We start from the raw sequence: 26,978 nt of genomic DNA, 5'->3' as shown, positions 1-26,978 counted from the left end.
GCTCAGAGACCACATTATTGTTACTGTCAAGGACTACACATAACCTCACTAAAGCCAACACACAGCACAGGGGGGAGTGCTGGTGCACACCTTTAGTCTTAGCACATGAGAGGCAGCAGCAGGAGCATCTCTGAGTCTGAGGCCGGCTTGTGAGTCATAATCTTAAAGAAAAAGAAATAAAGGAAAGTAACTCGATCATACGCTGTTTTCTGTAGAAGTCCTTTGCTGTCAAGCAACTTTAAGACATCTTGAGATTTTTCACGATAAAATGATTCTCCTGAATATTCATCAAAGTATATTCCAAGACGCTAAGATTTAGAAATGAAAAAAAAAAAGAGTTAGTTAAATTGTTTTACACTAAGACAAAATGATGGGAAAAAAATGTAAGCTTTCTAACTATTCACACACACCATACTGAATCTCCTGTTTACTATAGCAGTCACAGGTACTTATGGCTTTGTAAACGGAAGTAGACAGCATTGAGCATTTACTCTGGCAGTTCCTTAGTCACACTAAAGGTACTCAGGCAGCCAGGGGCTCCTGCAGGGGCCCGGGCCATGCAGCTGTGGATGATTACAAGATCAGAAGTCTGCATGATACAATAGAACCCTGACAGGGGTGTCTGGCAAGCTCCAGGCTGGCCCTTCTAGCTCTCCTTCCATGCAGGTGCTCACTGTGTGCACGCACCTACAGGGCTTCCTTACCACCATCTGGTACTACTCACAAGTTACGTTCCTTGAGAGAGTACTGGCGAGAGCAGCGCTAACCCAGCATGGCTCTGGGTTGGTTTGTATCTTAGCTCTCTATCCCAAGAATGCCAATCGGCTGCCTTTTCAACTAAACTAGAATCTCCTCTTGAGGAGGAGCTAGCATAGCAGGCTGTAAGCAGCAGCAGCAGCACTAGCCAAGCAACTCAGGAAAGGGAGCACAGAGACTGCAGGGTACCTTGTAAATCTGGGTGTATTCTTCAATGCTCAAGTCCCGGAATCTCTGCCACAGGGCCAGGGCCTGCGTGTCACCCAGTTCTAGTCGGTGGAAGAACTCGTGTGCCAACTTAGTTACATTTTTATCATCAGTTGCTTCTTTATTAACTTGTACATAAACCTAAAAGTACATTAAGTCCATTATTATACACTGTTATCTCCACAGAAAAGAAACCAAACACAATCCTGAGTTCCTGTGGAAAGTTAAGCAAGAGGCCACATGGCAAAGAGTCCTTTTCCTCTCTCATTAAGCTGAGAATTTGGGGTCTTTTCTTTGCTTGTTAAAATGAACTGACCACTCTTGAAAGTTCAAGAGAAAGGCTGATCAAAGTAGCTTGGTTTAACTCAACAAATACAAGATAAATGGAAGATTTCACAGCTACTTTAAAATTATTCTTTACTGACTGCTCTTTGCTGATTTCACATGTCATAATATATTCCAACAGCACTTTCCCTCCTTGTCCCTCATCTGTCTCTCCCACCACTATCACCCTCCGTTCCTCACTACCTGACTCTTACCCAGATTCACGACTTCTGCTTCAGGTTTTGTGACCCATTTCATTTAACCAAGGCCATCTGTGTGACTGCTGGATTGGAATCATATACTAGGCTCTGGTGGTCACCAGTAGGTACACAGCAGAGGGCAATGACTCCCTAGTCCCTGAATTATCAGTAGCAAATAGCTGAGCAGTGGGGCTGGATCCCGGAGCCTGCCCTCCACCACCCCTGAAGCCCCAGCCCATTCTTGTGCACATGCAGTTCAGGAGCTTTTTTAATGAAGTAATTTAAAGCTATCTTTCAATCTACAAAAGACCAGCAAAGGGGTTGGGGATTTAGCTCAGTGGTAGAGCGCTTGCCTAGGAAGCACAAGGCCCTGGGTTCGATCCCCAGCTCCGGAAAAAAAAAAAAAAAAGACCAGCAAAACAGGTAACAATGGAGAGCAGAAACACTTCTTAGAAAACTTAACTACACTCCAGCTTGAACTCTTCAGTGTTATATGTACCAGCATTTTAGGGTTTTTTCTTTTTTTTAGCACAATCCAACCTTGGTTTAGTTCTATATCCAACTGGAAAGGAGTTGATGGTTTACTGAGGGGTTACCCACTTCTTATTCAGTTTAAATCAGTTTTTCAATATGCACAACATATTATTAATACATAACAATAAATATTAATAGTATAGTTCAATTAGGGTTGAAGTGATACATATAGACTACAAGGATTTTTCCTAGAAGCTGTAATAACTCACTTCCAGCTTGAAACATGAATGGTTCCTGGAAGTTACTAAAGTAATATAAAGACAACAGAAATTACTAAAACCAGGACAAAACAATGAGGCTTCTAAACCTTTATACAATGTTAAAACATCACAGCAACAACATTTAGGCAGAAACAGATTTCATTGTTGCTGAAGAAAAAAGGGGAGTATGACAAGGAGCCTTCAGTCCTGGTGCCCAAAGGTAAAAGCAGGCAGACATGAATGAACAAATACTATTAATACACTAATACAGGAATAGACAAATATATCCATGAACGGTTTAAGAGTGTCACTTCGAGTCGCACACATCTAATGCATACACATAATGTACAAACAAATATACATGAGCTGTTGCTAATTTTCAGACTGTCATTACAGGTCTGGTTTAATATAGCAGTCTCCAGTTCCATTCCATTTTTTGAGAATGATGTGACTCATTATTTAGGACTGAATAATGTTCTACTGGGGACACATACATGCACATATACACACAGATACACACACACATATACACACATAAACAAACACACACACAGACACACACACACACACAGACAGACACATATACATATGCACACACACAGGCAGGCAAATACCTTTATCCATTCATTTAATGATAGCTCTATTAGGCATGTATGGTTAAATATGAAAGAAGTGGGATTATCTATGAGCAGAGAAGGATCTACAGAGAGGAGGGAACAAGAAGCACCAGGAAAAAAGGACAAATACTGTATATAGAACGATAGACTGGAAGCAGAAAGGAGGTCATTTTGGAGACAAAAGGATATGAGAGGGAAGCAACCACAGAGTATAATGAGGGAGTGAATATGAGTGAAGTACATGCTCCAAAAAGTCTATGAAATCCTTTAACTTATGTTAATATTTTAAGAAAATAAAACAAGTAACTATTATACAGTCAATCTAGTGATGGGAATGGTTTCGGAAAAATTATTAGAAATATTTTCCTGAAAAAGATATAAATCAAAATGAAACAAAAACCCTTCCTATATTTTAAAGTATCTGGTAAGTGGTGATAACCAAATCACTATTTGTATATATACAGATATTTTATAATACTATTAAAGTATATAATATAGAAATATTACTAAATACTTTACAATTTTCCTATAAATAACTATAAAACTGTAATTGTCAATAGTTTAGAATTAATTTACTTTCATACATACATATAATTCTGAAATTATTTTTACAATTTAAATTTAGAATTACTATAAATCCTTTAGTTTACAAAGTATGAGTTTTGGAGACAGCTTCTTTTTTTTAGGTTCACTTACATTCCAGAGAATAAAAAGGAAATTTTAAATTGTGGTTGCTAATGAGACAGATAGTGTGGCATAGTATAGTGTTTTTGAGAATAAAAACACAACTTTATTTCCATCATCACCCTAAAACAAAAAAATACACCTCCTTTTCAGCACCTCGTGGTACCTTCTCCAAAACTGACCATATAATTGGTCACAAACCCTCAACCAATACAAGAAGACTGAGATAATCCCATGCATCCTATCAGACCCCCATGGCCTAAGCTGTCTTCAGTAACAGCAAAAGCCACAGGAAACCCATACATGTGGAACCTGAACAACTCAGTGATTATTGGGTCAGGGAGGAAATAAAGAAAGAAATTAAAGGCCTCTTCTAATGGAAATGTTGACACATCATACCCAAACTTCTGGGACCCAGTGCTAAGAGGAAAATTCATAGCACTAAGTGCACTGGTAAAGACACTGGAGAGATCTTATACTAGCAACTTAACAGCACACCTGAGAGCTCTAGAATAAAAAGAAGCAAACTCACCCAAGAGGAGTAGAAGACAGGAAATAGACAAACTCAGGGCTGAAATCAACCAAATAGACACATAGAGAACAATTCAAAGAATCAGCAAAACCAAAAGCTGGTACTATGAGAGAATCAACAAGATAGATAAACCCTAGCCAAACTACTAAAGGGCCCAAAGGCAGTATCCAAATTAACAAAATCAGAAATGAAAAGGGACATAACAACAGAAATGGATGAAATTCAAAATATCATCAGATTCTACTATAAAAGCCTACACTCAACAAAACTGGAAAATCTAGATGAAATGGATGGTTTTCTAGACAGATACCACATAGCAAAGTTAAATCAAGAGCAAGTAAACTTTCTAAACAGGCCCACATCCCATAAGGAAATAGAAGCCATTAAAAACCTTCCAACCAAAAAAAAAAAAAAAAAAAAAAAAAAAAAAAAAAAAAAAAGCACAGGGCCAGATGGATTTAGTTCAGAATTCTACCAGACCTTCAAGAAGACCTGATACCAATATTCCTCAAACTAGTCCATAAAATAGAAACAGAAGGAACACTACCTAATTCATTCTATGAAGCCACAATTACTCTGATACCTAAACCACACAAGGACCCTGCCAAAAGAGAACTTCAGACCAATCTCACTTAGGAATATTGATGCAAAAATACTCAATAAGATTCTCGCAAACCTAATCCAAGAACACATCAAAACCATCATTCACCATAATCAAGTAGGCTTCATCCAAGGGATGCAAGGTTGGTTCATTATATGAAAATCCATTAGTGTAATCCACCATATAAACAAACGCAAAGAAAAAATCTTCACTAACCACATCTGATAGAGGACTAACATCCAAAATATATAAAGAACTCAAGAAGCTAACCACCAAAAACCAAACAACCCAATAAAAAAATGGGGTATAGAACTAAACCAAGAATTCACAACAGGAATCTCGAATGGCTGAGAAGCAACTAAAGAAATGTTCAAAGTCCTTAGTGATCAGAGAAATGCAAATCAAAACAACCCTGAGACCCCACCTTACACCAATCAGAATGGCTAAGATCAAAACCTCAGGTGACAACACATATTGGCAAGGATGTGGAGAAAGAGGAACACTCCTCCATTGCTGGTGGGATTGCAGACTGGTACAACCACTCTGGAATTCAATTTGGAGGTTCCTCAGAAAACTGGAATTAGATCTACCTGAAGACCCAGCTATACTACTACTCTTGGGCATATACCCAAAAGATGGCTCATCATGCCACAGAGGCACATGTCCCACTATATTCATAGTGGCCTTATTTGTGATAGCCAGAAGCTGGAAACAACCCAGATGTCCCATGACAGAAGAATAGATACAGAAAATGTGGTTCATTTACACAATGAAATACTACTCAGCGATTAAGAATGAGGACAACCTGAGTTTTGCAGGCAAATGGATGGAACTAGAAAATATCCTGAGTGAGGTAACTCAGACCCAAAAGGACATGCATGGTATGTTCTCACTAATAAGTGGATATTAGCCAAAAAAAAAAAAAAAAAAAAAAGTACAGAAGAGGGGAATAAAATGTGGAGTGTAAAAGTAAATAAAATTTTTTTTAAAAAAAGCAACAAAATCAAATCAAATCCCATACCACGAGCAACCTTTTTTTTTTCCCCTCTGCCTGTCCTTGGACTAGAATTTAAACCCAGTTACTGCTCCAGGGCCATGCCTGCTGCCTGCTCATGGACTAACCCCGGAAACTGCAAGCATGCGCTGAATGAAATGCTTTCCTTTATAAACTGCTTGGTTTGTGGTGCTTTTACAGCAATAGAAAAGTAAAATAGAAACTCCCAAATAATTCTAAGGCAAGACCATATTTCAAACTCAGATGGAGATGCTTATTCTAGCCCTTCTAAAAGTAACTAAAACAAAGAAGTTGTGGAGAGATGGCTCAGAATTTAGAAGCATTGGCTGTTCTCCCATAGGACGTGAGTTCAATTCTCAGCACCCACACAGTAGTTTACAGCTGTGATTCCAGGTCTAGGGGACCCCTCTTCCAATGTAACCATATGAAATAAATCTATTCCGATGTTGCACTATCAATATGACTTTCACCTGCTCATGAAGGATGGATAGCCAAACCTGGTTTGTTGGGGCACAGGTTAGAAGTCTAGTAATATTATGACAGGTTGCTGCTATACTCCACAAGAATTTTCTATGAATTTGAATAAGCAGTATGCAATGAAACAAGTCCTAAAATCTGAATCAAGCAAGGTAGATTGGCTGGTAAAAGCACTTGATATCTAAGGTTGATGACGTGAGTTCAGTTGCCTGAACCCAAATAAAGGAGAAAGGAGAGTCAACTCCCGAAAGTTGTTCTGTAACTTCCATTCTCTGCACATGGCAAATGTACAGTCAGATACACATCATACACACCAGCAAAACAATTTAATACCCCCAGCAAAAAAAGATTAAATGCCATTTTGTATTCTTAAAGGTGCCCAAGTGATGAGGATAGGCGATAGAAACAAATCAGGACAAGACAGCTGACCCACTGACAGCCTGACACACTGTGCTGGCTGGTTTCCTAAACTTAATACAAGCTACACTCACCTGAGAAGAGGGAATCTCAGTTGAGACACTCTGCTCATCGGAGTAGCCTACAGGGAAGCCTGTGGGAGACTGACCTGATTGATGATTGACATGAGCAGGAAGTCCTAGGTATGTAAGAAAGCAGGCTGAACAAGCAAGACAGGAGGAGCAGGCCAGGAAGCCATATTCCTCAATGGCCTCTGCATTAGCTCTTGCCTTGGCTTCCCTCAATGATGAACCAGCTAACCAGCACTGATTGGCAGAGTAAAACAAGAATGATTCAACTGAATGATTCCAGTCTCTTAATCACAGCTGAATCCTTACAGCCACTGGCCAGAGACACAGATTGAGAATTCAAAATATTACAATAAATGGTCCTCCTGATAGTCTTTGAGGAATTCTCAAACTTCCTTCTGTAGCTTCACATACAGGCCTCCATCAACAATACTTTTCTCAGCTTTATCTTCCAAGTTTCCACAATACCAGTTGGTGTGGAGTATGAAGAGATATTCCTTTCAAAGCAAAGGGCAAGTTGTTCCACATGGCCCTTCCCATGCACTGAGGGAAGTCCAGTGCTTTCAGTCGACCTATTCAGAGTCTGGAGCAACATATTCCTCACTTGGGTATGGTACTATGGTCCACATACCAAGCAACTTGGAAAGCTGTTAGCTTTGAGTGGGACCTGGGTGGAACAGGAGGCTCTGTAACAGCCCCAGATGGCTGAGCAGGCTGCTTACACAAGGACCACCTGATCAAGTAGAGCTGCTAGGACCTGGAGTGCCAGCGGCAGTTAGGAATGATGTTTGAGCCTTCGGCAGAACCCTACAGGTGATATTCCTGGACCAATTTCTGTCCTCGTTAGGGTTCTATTGCTGTAATAAAACACCCTGACCAAAGAAAAGCAAAGGGTTTGTTTGGTTTACTCATTCCAATCACGGCCTAGCACTGAGGGGAGGTCGGGGAAGGAACTTAATGCAGGAATTTAGAGGCAGAAACTAAAGCAGAAACAATGGAGGAGGGATGCTTATTGGTTAGCTCCTTTTGGCCTGCTCACTTTGCTTTCTTATAAATCCTAGAATCACTTTCTCAGGGTGGCCCCACCCACATGGACCATTAATCAAGAGAATATCCATATCCCACATACTTGCCTACAGGCAATTTTCTTAGTTGAGATTCCCTCTTTTCAGATGACTCTAGCTTGTGTCAAGCTGACAAAAATCCAGGATAATAGTTTTATGTACACACTTCTCTCTCAAAACAATGTACCTAGTAACCTTAGAATCTCCTTTTCCCCCAACCTGAATTGGTTTACACATCCACTTCTCTTGAAACAACAGCATAAATTTCCCTGCCCTTGACAGCAATCAAACTTAGATACTTCTACTCAAGTGTATCCAGAAATGAAGAAGGAAAAGCTTATCTGCCCTAAGCTGCTTTAGGGAGCATGTACAGTTTGGGAAAACTGTGTTCTCAAGTCAACCTTTGGGGGGAAAGTCCCTCTTATGGTTATCTCACCAACTTACATCAAAGAGATGCTGTAAAGGATTGGCCTGGAGTTTCTCTTCATAGCCAAACAGCTGGAAACCAGTTCCCAGCAGACCTACAAGATAATGGACGAATAAAGAATTACAAAGTAAAGTAGTAGAGGACAGTCATGGTGAGAAAAAGATACAATTGCAAATGTATCACTAAGTTTAAAAGACTGTGAGTTCATCCAAGAAAAAGTCTAGGATACTTATCTTTGCTCTAATGGTTCCTCGTGACTCCTTGGCAGACAATATGAAAACAAACATTTATTGAACAGCTACTTTGTGAGATACTAGACATTCAAAATTATACTGATATACTAAAAAAATGCTGATGAGAAGTGACCTTAAACTTTTTTTAAAACCTTATACATATTATAAAGGTAAGAAAGGCTTTGTGCCACATTTGTTTTTGAAATAACTAAAAAAACAACAAACAAAAGGCAGAAATCTGAAGCCTAGAAGCCCTGCTCCCATCCGAGGGAGCCACTGCACTGAGTGAGTGCAGAAGTGTGGGGCTGTGGAGGCTTCCTTCACAGAGGTGTCCTTGCTGGAGGGAGTGGCTCACAGGGGACACAGGCCTTGCAGCTTTGTAGCCTGGCTCTCCTTCCTATTTGCACGCTGCATCCTGACTGCAGAAGCAGCATGACCAGCTACTCCCCTTCCTGCGTCAATACCTTCCCCAACATCATGGACATCTTGAATCAGAAGCCAAAATAAACATCTCCTTACTTACGTTTCTTTTGTCAGGTGTGGAGGAAAAGGTTTGTTCCTACCAAAGGTAGTCAGCTCAAAGTTCATGCTGCCCCTTATGTCAATTAGCTAATTATACTGCATTGTGAAACTGAACTCCCACCAGTGGGATAGACACACAGTAAGGGACAAAAGAGGCCATTTTGGCAATGTGATCACTAGTCTAGTTGGGTTTTTGCAAAAATACTGTCTTCCTAGGTAGCTTTTGCTTTAAATGTGTGCTCTGTTGGGTGAAACCAAGATTATTCTTTGTTTCTAATAAGGTGTTAGGTTCTAATAAAAGAAAACTAATACAACAGCCAACTAGATAGATACAGTTTATCTGTGATCTTCAGGCATAGTATTAGTTTGAACTTTCAAAAATTACTGAGGTTTTAAACTTTGGAAGCTTGTGAATATTTATATTCTTAATAAACACTGCTAAAGATGACCTTGGAACTGGAGTTAATGAATGGCCATGTGGACGCTGGGAACCTAGCTTGGGTCTTAGGAACCGCAGTGTTTTCAACTGCTGAGCCATCTCTTCAGCCCCAGTGCCCATTTTTCTAAATCAGAGTCAGCACAGATAGAATGCTATTGCACATGGGTACAATATTCTAGGTCCTAGACAGCAGTGAGAAAGATGGTTAAAGTCTGTGTAGTTTAAGAAAGCAAATGTGATTATGATGTAGGGTAATGGAAGCAGAATGTGGAAATGCAAAGTGTGTACTAAAAAGACGGGAAAAGTAAAGACTGCTCCATTTAACATTCAGTCTGATACAGGTTGAAAAGCCAGTTCTGTACACAGCAATCACGTGTCAACTCTCAAATGGGAGAGCTGGAAGAATGTTAATTCTTCTACAATAATGGCTGTAGTGAGATGCTGGCAGATCATTAACTACAGAATCCTTTCTAGGAAAATACTACTGAGAACCTTGCAGCCAGAGTCTGATGAGTACTTGTCATACACTGTTCCTGCTGTGACTTATTAGGCCAGCCAAAGGAATACACAGTGGACACTATCTAGGAGTCTTGATTGTTGTACCCAGAGTTTCAACCTTTGGCTATCAGCTGCTGTGAACTGACAGGGATTTTTGAGACAGAGGGTGTGTTCTCTGTGTCTTCTAATAGTGAGCAGACTATCAACAGGTTTAAGCTCTCTTTCTACAGTCCGGAAACACTTTTAATAACCGAAATAATACTACTCATAAGAGAAGCATAATTTCTTAAGAAAAAAATCTCATAAAAAAGCTTCTTTGGAAACTATACGCATCTGGAGAAGGCTTACAATATCACCTTGCTTTGCTATTAGTACTGTAAGGAGAGTCACTCATCAGTGAGTGGATACAAAAACAGTTAAGGCATAGCCTATACCCTGAAGAAATTAGCATCTTGTGGGGAAAAGAGCACACAGAGCACTAAACAAAAATCCTAGCTGGAGAGTGTAGAGAGAATCTCTCATAAGCATCACCTGCCAACAAAAAGCTTACAGCCAATGAGCTGAGACAGAAAATAGGAGGTGGGACATCTGTGCATAGAGAGAAGCATAGGGATTCACCAGGAACATGGGGGAGGACAGAAGCATGGCCGCTGAGGTAACCAGTCACGTGGCAGAATTAGAATAGAAGAACGTGATGATTAATATATGAGTAGTTGGAGAAGAGCCAAAGTTTATAGCCAAGGTATTTGCAAATATAATTGGTGTCTCAGAGTCTTTATTCTTGGAGCTTGAGGACAGGAGGAAAAAAAAAACCATTTTTACAGAGCAGAGCTGCCGTCTAGGAATGTGGTGCTCTATAATGAAGGCCACATCTCTCTGTCATAGAATATAGCAGTATAGCTCGATCTTAAAACAGTACAAGATTGTGTTCCGTGTGCAAGTGGTCCCTCACAGTGTTAACAACTCCATCTGCCTTGCCCTCCTTATTCCTACCCGACTGGGTTCTATGAGCCACAGTGCTTCTGAATAAACTGTGAGTGACCTTAGACATGATTATGGCGTGCAACCCTTTCCCTTGTTTCCTATGACCTCCAAAGGAGAGTTCAAGAGAAAGCTAAAGCATCACACGTTGTTCACCTCTGGATTACTCACTAACAGAGTCCTGACTTTCAGAGGTGGTCTGGGGGTGGGGAGGTGGGCAGGTATCGGAATTCATGAGATTTAAAAAGGGCAGGCTGTGGCCAAGGCTGGAGGACATAGTTAGAGACTTATTTCATCCCTGTGTGTTCATTTCTACGTTTAACCAATAAAGGTAAGCTCCTCTTCAATAAAGGCTTAATGTATATGTTAAGTATACTGATTTATTAGGTACTGCTCTAAGGATGCCAGTTGCTATATGGTGAGATTTATATAGAATATGTAAATATTCTCAGTGGGTGTACATGTACTAGGTTCAATTCCTGGCATCACAGATACATTACATTGTTTAATCCAATAGGGATTGTCTACATCCCATACAGATGACCAAGTGACATCATACCTGAAACAGTTAAGCCACATAATTAAATGAAAAGCATGGGGCTGGGGATTTAGCTCAGTGGTAGAGCGCTTACCTAGGAAGCGCAGGGCCCTGGGTTCGGTCCCCAGCTCCGAAAAAAAAGAACCAAAAAAAAAAAAAAAAAAAAAAAAAAAGAAAAGCATGTCAAACATACTTACCAAACTGCATGCCCCAATCGCCAATGTAATTTATTCTTGTCACTTGGTGTCCTAAAGCTTCTTTTAGATTCGCTATGAAATTTCCTAGTCATAAATAAAATATAATCTTATATTTATTTTTATCCATTTTTGGCTTTAAAACTTTGTACTTCTCTATTATCAAGTTATAATATAGAAAAACCCTTTTAATTTTATTTTTAAATAACATTTGTATATTTAATAAAACTCAGTCTTTTCTATTAAAGCATTCGTAATATGTTAATTATACCTGGATATGAAGTTAGGAACTAGAGAGATGTTATTCCAAAGGTCCCCATAGTTTCCTGAGAAGAGAATGTCCTTCCATATCACTGTTGCCACTTAGAAACATGTTAGCGTAATTACTATTCTTACTAATTCCCAGGACAAAAGAGAACAGAATCTTAGTAGTGAAGGAATTTGCCATTTAGGGGCTAGAGAAATAGCCTAGATGCTAAGATTATTTGCTGCTCTTCCAGAAGACCCAAGTTTGGTTCCAAGCTCCCATATCTGCAAACTCACAGCTATGTGCAGCTCTAACTCCAAGGTATCTGATGCTTCCCATTCATGTACACGTGTGTGTGTGTGTGTGTGTGTGTGTGTGTGTGTCCATAGGATGTGTTGACTCCATCCTAATTTGTCTGTGTCCTAAAGAAGTAGGCTGCACCCTGCTCTGTTTTTCTAAGTAGCTCACATAATCTTTTCAAGTACTGAAGAACATCCTGCACAAGCCTATTCCCTAAGAGCGCACACTGCTCCATAGCCTTTACTTGCACATTCTCCCAATGCAAGTTTGATGTCCAGTATCTGTTCTACTCAACCGTCTACCTGCCTTCAAATACTGCAAAAACTGGAAACCCAAAGGATCTTCTTTCCCAGTTACCAGAGTGTCTTATAATTAGGTTGCAGAAATCCTCTAAGATTGGACAGTAAGGCACACTTTGCATGTGATTTGGCAAAGGAGTTGCTTCTCCCCCGTCTCCCGACAAGCAGTTATGGAACTCTGGGGCATTTGTTTTGCTTTTCTCCCCTCTCTTCAGTGGCACTTGCTAATACAGGTTCTAGCACCATGTCATGACCTCTAAAACAACTGAAAGACAGGCTTTGGTGTGACCTCTGCTATCTGTAATGGACTGCAGAAGACATGATATACACAGTGACACTCATGGCAGTGACACTAGAGCATGGAAGCAATGGCAGAAGAGGTAGGTTCTCCCTTGTTCACCAAAGTCTGTGGGACACTCCTTGGTGTCACTCATGCCAGGGCAATTAAAAATCTCTTTAGTCCTCCCAATAACTCTGCACGTCATTCTAGATTCTATAATACATTATTTCCTGATTTAAATATACTGGCTTGTTGGCAAACACTCATAACCCCAGCACTTGGGAGTTTGAGGGAAGAGGATTGCTAAAGTTCATGCTTTGCCTGGACTACATAATAGATCTAGGCCAATCTGGGCTACAAATGAGACCCTGTCACAAATCAGCAAGAGCAAAACTATAAAACGCCTAATTTGAATTACAGCACCTTCCGTCTTTGCAAGCATCTCTAGTTCTACAGCTTCCAAATTTATATAGTCCCAGCAGGAAGAGTCTCTTCTTGAGCTGCTACCAACACTTCCTTAGCAAACTGTTATCTCACAAATATACCTAAATATATGTATACGACTCCTAATTGAACACATAGGTCCCAGCCACAAATACTTTATCCAAGTGATCTTGGGAAAGCGACTTCTTATGTATGAATCTCTCCTTCACCAATCTTAGCTAACTGTACTTACCAGACAGAGCTACTGTGACATTAGTGGGGAAAATGTATATCATAGTTGTAACTGCCCTGTGATGTTCAAACTCCCTGAGAATCTGTCTCTGTCCCCACTGCAGACCCAAGCAGTAGGCTCTTTGAGAATGGGCTGGCTCCCTAACTCCTGACAGGGAGGGAAGAGTAGCAGTCCATGGGTATAAATGCCATCCCTGCAAAGAGCTGGAAGGTAAATCATCTTCAACAGAAGTTTGTCCTATGACGTAAAAGCACTCATGGGAAAGAAAGAGACAAGAAACTCACAGGCTCAATGGGAAACTCGAGCCAACCACCTCCACATCCCAGGTTGGCTCAGCTGGAGGTTGTGAGTGACTTGACGTTGCCACTGGCTGTTGCTGTCTGTTCTCACACTTGGACGTCTCAGCTGAGGAGACATGGTTGGGAGCTCTGTCAGCTGGCTATCTTAGGAGAGTTTACCAGGTGAGTTTCTGCTGAATATTTTGAGCATCTGGCTTGACCCTGCTGTGGTTTTATGCTTTCTCTCTCACCTCCCACTTTGTCTCTTCCTCTTCTTGCAATTTATTCTCTTATGGCTATATACTTAATAATATCAATTCTAATATTGCATAATTCTAAGCTCAGTTTTGAATTACAGTACTGCAAAGTAATTTAAGTAGTTGGAGGGCAGAACCTGAAAAGATGGATCAGTGGTTATGTTCGCTATGCGTGGAGCTCTTGAGAGCACTAGAATTCCATTCCCCACAGACGTTAGGTGGCTCATAACCACCTGTAACTCAAACTCCAGGCTACTCAACAGCCACCTCTGGATTCTGTGGGAAGTTCACACACACACACACACAACAACAACCACATATTATACACTGAAGCTTTATAACAAGCAATGGTTTTAGTATTATTCATTCTAATATTCCTAAAATTTCTTTCAGAAATTTTCAGTCTTGAAAATTACAGTTAAGTGCTGAGAGTGAATTTATTTAAAAGAAACAACAAAAAAATTTGACATATCTTTGCCAATCCCACAGAAATAATTTGGGACCATTTTTTAATTTTTTTTGTCTCTTTTGGTATTCCATATGCATAACAGTTAAAAATCACAAAACATACCATTGAAAACTGATTTCTAAATCTTTTTCTGTTGAAATAAATTTTGGTTTTTAACATGTAAACCCATTTTCCAATTTAGAGCAACATTTACTTAGCATTATGCTTATATAAATTCACCTTTTCCTTCCTTTTCATTTAAACTCTCAGCCATTTCATTGCATTCTTATTGATGTCACCAAAGGCTTGTTTAGTATGTTCTGTTGAAGGCATCACTTACCTATGATGGTGGAGCGCAAATGACCAACATGAAATTTTTTGGCAATATTAGGTGAGCTGCAAAAATTGCAAGAATATTTTATTTCAATAACAAAAATTTTGAGAATGAACTAGATAATGTGTCCATAGGCTGGCATAATTAGGGAGCAGGGCTTTGACAATTCAGTAACACTGAGGATGACTTAGAATTTGAAAAGAATCACCTTATTACAGACAATTATTGATCCTGTGATCCATAATGTAGTTTGATATTCAGAAAAGACACACTTAGGAAACAAATTACTTTAAGATTAATAAGATAAAAATGCTGGAGAGAAACTCTATGTTCTATAGTATCAAACATTAAACTAAGGTTAATTCTTTATATAAAATTATAAAAAATATCTTATTTGCATGCAAATTAGCAAATGGTATAAGTTTTTGTGTAAATTATTGTTTTAAAATAAATTATGATACATCATCACTAAATGTTTAATTTATATTCCTGTTTTATATTTTATTTACCTATATACCCAAGGTTTTATAAGAATTCTTAGGCAGGGCCAGTAAGGTAGCCCGGTAAGTCTCAGGCTTGCCTGCTGACAAGCCTGAACACCTGCGCTCTCACATGTTCAAAGGAGAGAAGTGACTCCCACATTTGTCCTGTGACTTCCATGCATGTGCCGCAGCAAACAAATGCTCTCTCACACACATACAAACAAATAAACGTAAGTTAAAATAATTAAATTTCTTGGGCAAAAAGAGGTTGGAGTAGAAGTTTAAGAAGGCCTGTTCGGGCTCAAACACATGGACCTGTGGTGTTTCCAGCAATGATTGCCTGTGCTGCGCTGCAAACTTCCCTGCAGCCTTGGTTCTCACACACGTGAGTGAGCGCTGCACCACACAGCACACGCACTCTGCTGATGACTCAGTGTCCTTGTCCTCCAGTCTGAGGGGGTGGTTTGAAGTCCTCTTTCCCTTTGTCACACAAACCAATCTTCAACCTCAGTATTAAATGCTACAATTCCATTGCACAGACTGAACAGATGCGCACCTGTCCTGTAGGCCGAGCAATAGATCAGCAGTCAGCCTCAGTTACAGTTTTAAGTTTCCGCTCAGCCCTTAGAGCCTAGGTGCAGAGTACATGTGCGATTTGGAAAACCCTTCCTCTGACTGTCCAGTTTATAATCATAACTAAGTTTTAAAAAATTACCTAAGGATCAAAATTGAGGTAGTAAACACAAGACACTTCCCATAACATTTTTCAAAAAGCTGTTCTGCTGTGAATCTGATCTCCATGTACCAGGCCAAGCTTGCTGGTCTGCTGCTGTAATACCAGTGCTGAAGATGAAGAGGAAAGTGTATTCCTGGCAGCTACTTCACAGCCAGGGGGGCCTAGTTGGTGAGTTCTAGGCCAAGTGAGGGAACCTGTCTCAAAATCAAGGTAGATGGCACCCGAGGAAAACCACCACATAAGGAGACACCCAAGGTTGACATCTGGTCTTCACTGTACATGTGTACATGCATGTGCACCCATACTGACACAGAAATACATGCAGAAGATGGAAAGGCACTCTAGGGAGTCTTATCTTTCTAAGTGGGAAGGTAGTTCAGTAGGATTCTTCATCTTCTGAAAGAAAAATACTTCTGGTAATTTTCTTCACTATGCAGCTACCCTGTGAAGATCTTAATTACTGGGTATCATGTGTAATTCCAGTGCTCCTATGGCAGACAGGAGGTAAATAAAAGAGGATCCCTGAAGGCCTGCAGGCCGACTAATCTGGCAAACACACAGGCTAATAAGAAACCCTGTTCTCAGACAAGGTAGGCTAAGCGTACACCTATGGGTGTCCTCTGACCTCCACATGCACAACACATTCATGAACCCACACCCCCCCACACACACACCCTCACATAGACAATAAAAATCAAAGATTAAAACAAAAAAATCCTCGAAGTTATTTTTCTGTTAATAAGAACAATCTAATTACAATTGAGAAGCTTTGTTCGTAGTTGGTCAGTTATGTTAAAATTCTTGGGCTGGGGATTTAGCTCAGTGGTAGAGCGCTTACCTAGGAAGCCCAAGGCCCTGGGTTCGGTCCCCAGCTCCGAAAAAAAGAACCAAAAAAAAAAAAAATCTTAATATAGTAGTGAACTATATTGTCCTGCCTTACAAATTAACTGAAGTGAAAAATCAGTTCTAAAAAAAAAACAAACAACCAAGCAAACGAACCACAGTACTTGGGCTGCAGATAGTGAAGTGGTTTGCCAAGCGAGCCTGGGAGCTGGGTTCAACTCTCAGCACCTAAATGAAAGCCAAGGGAGAGAACAGACTCCACGAAGTACTTCCCTAACACATGTGCTGTAACATGCACACACGAAATAACAAATGTAATCATTAAAGCATTGAGTATTTAATTTGGAAAAACACCGTGATGAGAGTTGGAGATGTAGCTCAGTTGGTAAGAGCACTTCTCATGCATGAAAGCGTTTCTGTGCTCCAAGCCCAGCTCTGTGTAAATGTGCCTATAAGCCTATCCCTCAGGAGGTACAAGCTCAGCAGGTCAAGGTCATCACTGGCTCCTCCTCCAGTTCGAGGCAGCCTGGAACACAGGAGATCCTGTCCCAAAAAAGGAAAGGCAAAACCATCCTGGATTCTGTCATTTTTATTCATGGTTTAGTGATTGATCCACCGTGATCCTAACAAGATAATATCACCCATTTTCAATGTCCATTCATATTTCAGTGAAAACTCAATCACCAAGGTATAATCTCTATCCTATCACTGGGTTAGTCAGTGTATAAGATCAATAGTCTTACCTGAATTCAACCACAATCCTCTTCTGGGGAAGATCTGAGAAAAGCTCACTTTTTAACCCGTATTTTGAACCATCTTCAGTTACTTGTTGCAACACTGCCTGGAAAAAAAAAAGAGTGGGTTTAGTGATAATAAAAAAGTACATAAATAAGTAAATATTCCTAACTACTGCATTACTGAAAACTAAATGTTGCTGACTTGTTCTTTCTAATTATGGAGCTTAGAATTGTAGAGGACTGTCAGCAGCAGCAGCAGCTCTGGTTATCAACATCGCTTGTTGCTAATTCCTCATAGGGCACTTATAATGTGAGGTAATAAGTGTAATGGACTACTTTGGGACTATAAATTCACTCTACTCAACAGTACAGTAGCCATTGATGGCACTTAAAGATCAGAAACCTGAAACTTGTGAGGTTAGACTAACTGCCAAAAGTTCCACAGAAAGAGTAATACCAGAGCCAAAAACAAGATCAAAACAGTTACTGAGTGAAGAGTGTGTTACAGAGACAAAGGAGGGTTTTATATTATTAACTCATTTGATCCTCACAACAGTTCAGAGGTGAGCACTATGCTCATAAACGAGGAGAGAAGAGCAGAGGTTAATTTTCCTAAGGTTATAATAGCTCAGTTGATAAGAGAAGATTCCTCGAATGTACAGATCTTTGTGTCCTAGCTCCAGCATTGCATAGACCAGGTGTGGCGGTGCATTCCTATAAACCTAGCCCCCCGGGGTGTGGAAGATCAGAAACTCAGGTCATCATTAGCCTCACCTCTAGTTCAAGGCCAGCCTGGGATACAGGAGATAAGAGCTCAAATAGCAAAACTTCTCCCAGTCAAGTGAATGTGTTAATTAGTTACTGCATGCCTGCTATTACTGCTTGAGTGTAACTCCAGACACCAGGGAGAGCTAGAGAACAAATATGTAATTAAATGCCTCTTGGCTCTACAAATGGAAGATAAAACCTGATGGAAACTTCTATTATTCTAAGTTAACTTTTATTTAGTAACAGAACTATAGCATAGTTCAGAGTCATGCATTGCCTTTGTGCAAATTACGAGACATGGTTTTATGCAGGGTTTTATTTGTTTTTATAAGATTCTCTTAGTTATGGGTAATTTTAATTTTTCTTATTTGTATGAGTGTTTACGTGTCTACTAGAGGACCACATGGTGCCTGTTGCCTGCAGAGGCCAAAAGAGTAGGCAGGGTTCCTGGGAGCTAGTGCCTTAGATGGTGCTAGGAATTGAATCTGGATCCTCTTAACCGCAGTGCCATCTCTCCAGGCCCCCAATTGTTTGATTTGAAATTACTGTTTACTCTTGTTGGATTTGCATTGCCAATTTCATCTGGAGCCTTAAAAATGTAGTGTATGGCAAGAACTTTATTATTACGAATTAGTCTAGCATAGAAATGAGGTAAGGCATATGGCACATGTTTGTAACCCCAGCAACTCAGAAGGAGGCCAAGACAGGATGAACCTGAGGTATTGGCTAGGCTGGGCTACATAGTAAGGCCTGACTCTGTTTTGTTTTTTAACCCACTGAGTCTAATTAATGCTGCCTGTGCACTCTCTGGTGTGTGGGCATCCAGTGGCGCATGTTCAACCTACCAGGGACCACACCTTTGAAGAAAACTAACTTTCTCTTTTATAGAAGCTCTCAAATACAAATAGACATTTTTAACTTCAAAATGTCTAGGTTGTTCCACCATGTTCTAATAGATAAAAGCACTAGAATCTAATATATTTACCGATGTGCATGTTTGAATATAAGCTGTACTCATGTAAATACTCACACATGAAAGGTTTTAATCAGAAATGAAGTCTTTGACATTTCCGTTTTGGAGCTGAAGGAACTCATGGACACTCCGACGGGCTGTTACTCTGTCTATCACTGTCCTTCCTATGGATGACGTGCGTGTTTTCTAATTCTATTGGTTGATGTTCTCTTTCCCTGTCAGCAGGACTTTATGTAATTTGCCACCACCAACTTGCCTGGTCAATTCTTTAGTATTAAAGTCATTATCTCTATGAGTTCATAAAAGAGATGTAGCTTGGATGTATTCACTACCTATAGACAAAACTTACTTAGTAATGTCACAAAACAGTTCCTCCTCTTGGTAGAGCATGCACAGTTAGATTTAAAAAAAAAAAAAAGTGCAAATAGAACTTGATTTAAATCACCTTTTTCTTTTCTCCCCCTTAACTAAATTAAACATCAGTAGATGTTACAGATTCTCCTGCAGATGACTTGAAGTTGTTGGCAAGTGCTAAGTGTGCTGTCTAAGTAAGAGTCCTTCCCACCATTATAGATGTCCCACCTCATCTAGCCACAGGAATATTTGTGGTAACCAATACAATGGGACTTCTCTGAGTGAGGTAAACTTCTACAGTTTCTTAATTGGAGGAAAGTATAAAGTTCATGGCCACTGAAATTTTAGATTATTACATAAACATGTATTTTTCCTGGAAACACACACACACATTTTCTCTTTCAGCTAAAGTAGATTTAAAGGTAAAATTCTACCCCTCCCCCCTCCTACATAAGGAAAAACAAAAGAAGGACAATATTGCTGTCAGGAGCTAAAAATGTGGAAGGCATAGTTGGCAAGATTCATTTCCACTTCCATAAATCATAAATCATTTAAAAGTGATGAATGATAAACTCGGTGAATTGCCGTGGAATGATTTCAAAGGACTCTGTGTTTGCTTGCAGCTGGCTCTGGGTATATGTTGAGACCCTGTAGGAAGTGGAGTAGACTCGGGAGATAAGTACACTAACAGGTTGTAGGTTCTGCTTTAACAAACTCAAAATAAATGTCCTTATCTGCTGGGTGGATTTTACTTCAGAATGAAAGATGACTGAAAAAATAAAATCCCAATGATCTGAAAAAAACAAAACACTAACTCTGTTCAGAAGACGGAGGAGCAAAGGCAACAACAAACAAACAAACAAACAAACAAACAAACAAACAAACGCACCAAGAAAGTAATATACAACTTGAAGTGTATTAACTTAAGGCTGCAGTCCAGACTAAGGAGTCAATCGGACGTGCACGGGTTAGAGGAGGAGTAACACGTTCCAGAGCTGGAAGATCAGTGTGGCTAACGTGGGGGAAAGCACAAAGACTAGACTATATACCATTCTTACCTTTGTTAATAATGCTCTGTTTATTTTGAAATTTAGAGTCCTTGGACCAGCACTGATGGCTGTCACCACTGTATCACACTTAAGCTGAAAAATAAGAGTCACGTAAAACCGGTTACATCCTAGAGCCGACCTAATGAGACACAGAGCTCTAACGGCATGAAACTGGCTCACAGGACAGCAGGTGACTCAGTTCGCAGGCACTGCAGCTGGGCCAGGGGCTTAGCCAGTGTTTTCTGTCCCACCGTTCTACTTACACAAACACATTCTCTTTTCTTTTTTTCCCTCACTAAAATGCTGTTCTCCCTCCCTTTTCCTGTTCCTTCACCTCAAATTTTCCCATCTATCATACAGTAAACACATTATATCATTTTCACCTATCATGACAACCACAAATAGGACACAGTGTCAGGACTTACTGCTAAAGCACTGGCACCAACACACACAATGAAGCTTTAAAGTCTGTTCTCCCTGCACGTGTTCATTCAACCCCTGTGATAGTCTATGCAATTAGAGATACCTGCTGTCACTAAGAGCAACTGGTCTTTACTTCTGAGAACTTAAAAGACACGGAGTGGTTAGGGTTGTAATTAGATTAATTTTACTTCTGGTATACATCCTGACTTAAAAAAACAAGACAAAATTTAAAAAAATCACAAAAACAGGTGATCTTATAATGAAATCACAATTATTCTGTTACCAAAGCTTCCCGAGCAGTCATTTTCGAATACACCTATTTTCCCAATAGTGACTTTCACTGTTTCAATTTTTAGAGTTGTTTGAGCAACATATAACCTTATAAATAAAAAATTAAAAACAAACAAAAACCTTTTCCAACACGCTTTATGCCAGCAAACAATTTAGATGTGGTCATTCCCTCAATCTACTCCACTTATGAGAAGAAACTTAGCAACACACAAAGTTTACTAAATCATCTAACTTCTCTGTGAGCCTTCCATATACACTATTTCTCCTCATAGTTCTCAAAAACTTATTTTAAAAAATTGCACCCCACTGTTCTAATATATCAAGCTTATTTTCCTAGATTCAAACCTTTACCCGGGGGTCTGGGGGTTGGCTCAGATCTTAAGAGCATTCACTGGCTGGTCTTCCAGAGGACCTGGGCTCGATTGCTAGCACTCGAACTGTCTGTAACCCCAGCTGCAGGGGAGTAAGTAAGTCTGTCTTTAAAAGCCTATACACTTTTGCAGGGTGATGGTCACCAATGGCTTTAATTCCAGCAGTTGGGAGGCAGAGGCAGGTGGATCTCTGAGCTCAAGGCCAGCCTGGTCTACAGTCAGGGCTACACAGAAAAACCTTGTCTTGGAAAACGAAAACCAAACTAAAATAAACCAACCAAGCAAACAAATAAAAAACACAAAAATGTATACAGTTTCAATTTATAAAATGTAATTAACATTTCAGTCCTGTGGCTAATAAAAAACAAAACACCAACTAAACAATGTTAGTACATGAAGTGTGCTAATTATTTTTTATTGTCTACCTGATATATACCTAGTTACCTAGGAAAGAAACCTCACTGTCCCACGACCGTCCCATGACCATGTATGTGAGAAACTTCCTTGACTGATGACTGATGTGGGAGGGCCCAGCCCACTGTAGGTGGTACCATCCCTAGGCAAATGGGTCTGAGCTGTATAAAGAGGCAAGCTAAGCAGGAGCCCGAGAGTCTGAGAACAAGCAATCCTTCAGGGGATCTGCTTCAGTTACTGCTTAAGCTCCTGTCTTGACTTCCCTCAGTGATGGACTGTTACCTAGGCAAAGAAACCCTTTACTCTCTAAGTCATTTTTGGTTATACTTACCACAGCAACAGAAAGTACACTACAAGAAAAGAAATTCTTTACAGCTACTCTGAAAGCCATTAAGCCTCATAGCATACAGTTAAAATGAACAAACATTTTTCAAGATGTCTTAAATAAGAAACTGTATTTGTTTCATTATAGCTGGGTTGCTGTAGAGCTCTGCCCTTCTTTAAGTGCTAAGCTTTATTAGAATTTGGAGATACAATACCTTCTCTGCCAGTCTCTGGGCTTGATCTTGAGTGTCTAGCTGTGACTTGTGACTGTTGTTTTCTAGCAAGGAATCCACAGAAAGCTGAAAATCTGCCACTTCTCTAAAGATAAACATTGAAATGGGAAAGGGATGTTATAGAAATATTACCTGTGTATTCTTTATAAATATCTTTGAAATTAAAAGCCAAGAAATACAAAACTTTCTATTTACTTATAGCTTTTAAGTTTTTGGTTATTTCATAAAATTCTTGTGTATCACCTAAGCGTAGATGTATATCTTTGAAACAGACAAAGATACCTGGCAAGTTGGAGGCACCTAGTAAGCAGACTCGGAAAGGCAAGTGTTTCAACATCTGCTATGAAGCTGCTTCTCCTGCTCTAATAACAAGAGCAAAATGGGGTTTTGTTTGTGTCTTTCTGTTTGTTTGTCTGGCTTTTTAAGTCAGCGTTTCTCTGCATAGCTTTGGCTGTCCTGGAACACATACAAACCAGAGATTTGCCAGCCTCTGCCTCCAGAGTGCCGGGATTAAAGGTGCGTGCTACCACAGCCCAGTTACAAAAAATGTTTTTAAATTGTTTTACGTTTCAACATGAGGGGAAAAAAATGTCATTCCTAACACTCAGTTGTTCCCTAGAGTTACAGACACATCTATCTGTACTTTTCATTAAATCATGGTTAAACTATTAAAAACTACAGTGGAACCAACCAAAGGACCAATCATTTGTATGATGAGAGAATCTGTCTGCAAGGAGGGAGGGAAACAGTCGAAGAGATGTATCTAGTCATTCAAACAGTCTCATTGATAAAAACAAAACAAAAAATCCAGTTAACCTTACCATACAAGGAAAAGAAGACTTAAATTTGGGAAAAAGACTTCACAGTTTGGACAGTTACCTGAGAATGGCTCATCTTATCTCTACAGTTTTCTGTGGGCGTGACAATTCAGGTTATTTAATTAATAACCTCACAACTACATAATATACTGACATCTTCTGGTATTAAGAAGAACTAGTAAAGACTGGGTGTGTGCTGTGTGTGTGATGATTCACTCCATTTTCTGAAAACAATTAATTGTGGAAATTCATCTAAGGCTTTGATGTTTAGTCAAGTATTTGAACCAATCTATGGGCAACTAAAGAAATTTGCTTAGCAAAAGAGGAATAAAGCATAAAGTGTACAGAAGCAACAAACAGAGGTTTTTAAAAGTTAGAGGAAATAAAGAAAAAGTAAAGTAATGAGTGCTACTGTTATTGCGATGATAGGGGTTTGAGTACATCAAGGACTGAATTACACTTTCTTGATATAAAGCTAGGGTCCTTTAGAAAAGATTTAATAGGGTTTCAGTCTTACAAGCATGGCTCTCAAACATCCAGGAAGACTCAAAGAATCCTAAGCTGCTAAAAAAGTTTCTTTAAAAATTATTAACAGAGCCGGGAGTGGTGGTGCTTGCCTTTAATCCGGGTGCTATGAAGGCAGGGGCAGATGGACTCTGTGTTTGAGACTGAGTTCTAGGGCAGTGAAGGCTACAGAGAAACCCTGCTTCAAACAACAACAACAACAACAAAGAATAAAAATACACATGTGTTATTTTGTTTTCAATTGAAATGAGTAAGGTAAAGCCGTCCTGTCCCAATGTTATTGTGTGCCTGCCTGGTCACTTCTCAGCCTTCCACCCTGAACAGCCACATTCATCTTGCTCCTGCTTCTGGGACTGTCCTTGACACTGGCTGTGGCCTAAGCATATGATGTAGTGCCTGGAAGACACTGCTGACTCCTGCAAAGAAATCAGATGTGGCTGGTAAAGCACACACTGGTTTGGTTTTAAAACTGATGCACCCTTGAGCTTAAGCACCAAGAATCTTTTCAGAGTCACAAGCCATTCTTGGTTTGGCCACCAATAAAAACGACTTAAAACTTTCAATTGGGTTAATCACCATGGTTGTCAATAACTATCTTGTGTGGATCACTTCAACATCAAGGGGAAAGTGTTTTGAATTTTCTAACTAGATTGACAGATATACTTTTGTTTTAAAACAGTAAGTTAGGGGGGAAAACAAGCCTTTTAAAAGATGTAATAGCTATGCTTTGAAATCTAGTGGCTATGAACATAATCCAATGTTGTATATTGGCCCTATGCACACAGTGGTGGTGCTCAGTGATTGATATACAGATTTCTTTCTTTTTTCTTTTTTAGACACGCCTCTACACAGCCCTGGCTGTCCTGGAATTCACTACATAGGCCAGGCTGGTCTTGAACTCAGAGGTTAGTCTGCCTCTGACTTCTAAGTGCTGAGACTGAAGGCATCCTCCACCACACCCAACCCCATTTTCACTACTTTCAAAACTGAAAATAGTGAGATTATCAGTGGTCTCTAGTCTGTGCTTCTTCTTTCTATTTATTTCTTTTCTTTATCATCAAAAGAGGAGTACTCACTCCTTCCTCTCACCTGAAAGTCCAAATAAAATTCAGGGAACAAAGGATGCACTGATACTGAGAATTTTATATTCCATCGTTAGAAACCTTAGAGCTAAGAGTCTGCTGTGGGGCACACTTCCTATCATTAGCTGATAGAGGACTTCTGCAGGACATCTGGAGATCCATCCAGTCTGCAGAAGCTTGGGACTCTTGCACATGGTGGCATTCTGTGTCTATTCATCCTCCATGCACAACCATATTGTAAATCATGTCTATTTTGCAGTAATTCCTGTTACAATGCACATGCTTTATAAATAGTGTATTGTTTCAGAGATATGAACAATAACTTTGTTTATGTTTAGTGCAGATGCAATTTCTTTTCTTTGAACATTTTGACCCTGTGGCCTAAGGTAATACACCCAGGGGTAGCCTACATTTTATCTAAGCACTAAAATATTTTGCCAAAATGATAAATTAACGGTTAAGATGATGAGACTAATAGAGGAAGATATTTTTTCCCTCTACCTAAGAAAAGAATATGTGGGGCTGGAGAGATGGATCAGTGGATAAGACTGCTCTTCCAGAGGTCCTGGCTCATAACCATCTGTTATGGGATCTGATGCCCTATTCTGATATGTCTGAAGATGGCTACAGTGTACATATACATAAAATAAATAAATAAATCTTTTTTAAAAAAGAAAGCAATATGGATTTTATATAGCTCTGATTCTCTATCATTTGGGAGTCGTCAAATGAAAAGTCAATCAAAACAACACCACCAAGTGGTACAGAAAGTATGGTATGATAGTATTCAAGCATCAGATATGATACAGTCTCCAATATTCCAATCAGGTTAGAATATCCTTCCTAAAGACTGATGTGACTATTGCTAGCATAAATAAAGATGAGAATAATTAACAAAACGATAGCACATTCACAACAGAATACTTAAAACAGAACTAGAATTTTATGACATTAATCATAATAAGTTGACTATAATGAATCACAACTTTCAGGACTACTCTGTAAGTTGAAGAGTTAAGTAAAATTGGATCGCCAACAAACTCAACAATTTGAGATCACTGCAAGCATACTTAACTCTTTCTTTGAAACTGGAACAGCCGATATAGACTTAATCAAGCTTTCTGGTGGAAGAGCCAATACTCTGGAGAGCTAAAAGAAAAAAAAAAAAGAATAAAACGGGATAAAGTTGTTGATGTACCTATTCCAGAGTGAATGGAATGCTTACTAGCAATAAAGGAACATCATTAACACAGTAAGAATGAGCCCAAATCATCATCGTAAGTAAAACCCATATTAAAGAAGGTATTTAACTTATCTGATACTCGAGTTAAGGATCTGTGACTGCCAGTGCTTGAATATGACATAATGTTTTGATAGTAAAGTATCAAGCAGGACTGCTTGTCCTTCAATGGATTTTATATTTGTCAATTTAAACACATATGTTAAAAAAAGAAGATTTGAATCACTGAGAATCCAAAGGTGATTTTCATTAAAAGAATATTTATCCAGTAGCTAGTCTACACCAGGGAGTATTCTAGTCACTTGCCCTGGGTTTGGTATGTGTGGGGCCCAAGTTTTGGTCCTTAGCACACAAATAATAAGCAGAAATGGACACATTTATATTTCCAGGAAGCTTCTTTCACGACTGTGTTAAATTTGGTGGTAGAGACATTTCCATGTTTTGAGTAATTCTCTGTTACAGGCACACATTTTAGGCTTTAGTTATTCCTTGGACATGTGACACAGGAACGAGAAAGAACTCTGTTGAGCAGCCAGAGATCATTACAGAAAACCACAACTAGTTGAAATGCGGAGCTGTGGAGCCCAGGCTCAGGACTTTGGTTCAAGAAATTTATTTGAGATGACTCCTGGGGACTAAGGCGATACATTGAGAGTGAGAGGAGAGAA

At 39.5% G+C, this 26,978-nt stretch overlaps 1 protein-coding gene across 5 annotated transcripts in view; it reads right to left on the bottom strand.

The window, feature by feature from the left end:
• Window positions 1-26,978, bottom strand: part of Rars2 (arginyl-tRNA synthetase 2, mitochondrial) — a 51,884-nt gene that overhangs the window by 22,922 nt on the left and 1,984 nt on the right. For 2 of the 5 annotated variants that reach the window (XM_087547913.1, XM_087547911.1), the window contains exons 2-11: window positions 26,146-26,219; window positions 22,628-22,730; window positions 20,599-20,682; window positions 17,452-17,549; window positions 14,654-14,709; window positions 13,615-13,735; window positions 11,532-11,615; window positions 8,141-8,217; window positions 946-1,104; window positions 202-308 (exon numbers count right to left, since the gene is read on the bottom strand). In XM_087547913.1, coding sequence (XP_087404039.1) covers window positions 202-308; window positions 946-1,104; window positions 8,141-8,217; window positions 11,532-11,541 — 353 coding nt within the window. In that variant the 5' untranslated portion in view covers window positions 11,542-11,615; window positions 13,615-13,735; window positions 14,654-14,709; ... (2 more) ...; window positions 22,628-22,730; window positions 26,146-26,219. 5 annotated transcript variants of the gene reach the window in all.

This window comes from Rattus norvegicus, chromosome 5 (assembly GCF_021556685.1).
Source record: "Rattus norvegicus strain SHRSP/BbbUtx chromosome 5, alternate assembly SHRSP_T2T, whole genome shotgun sequence".
Taxonomy (NCBI): Eukaryota; Metazoa; Chordata; class Mammalia; order Rodentia; family Muridae; genus Rattus; species Rattus norvegicus.
The sequence above is the reverse complement of the archived record's forward strand: the minus strand, read 5'-3'. Positions and strand labels throughout refer to the sequence as shown.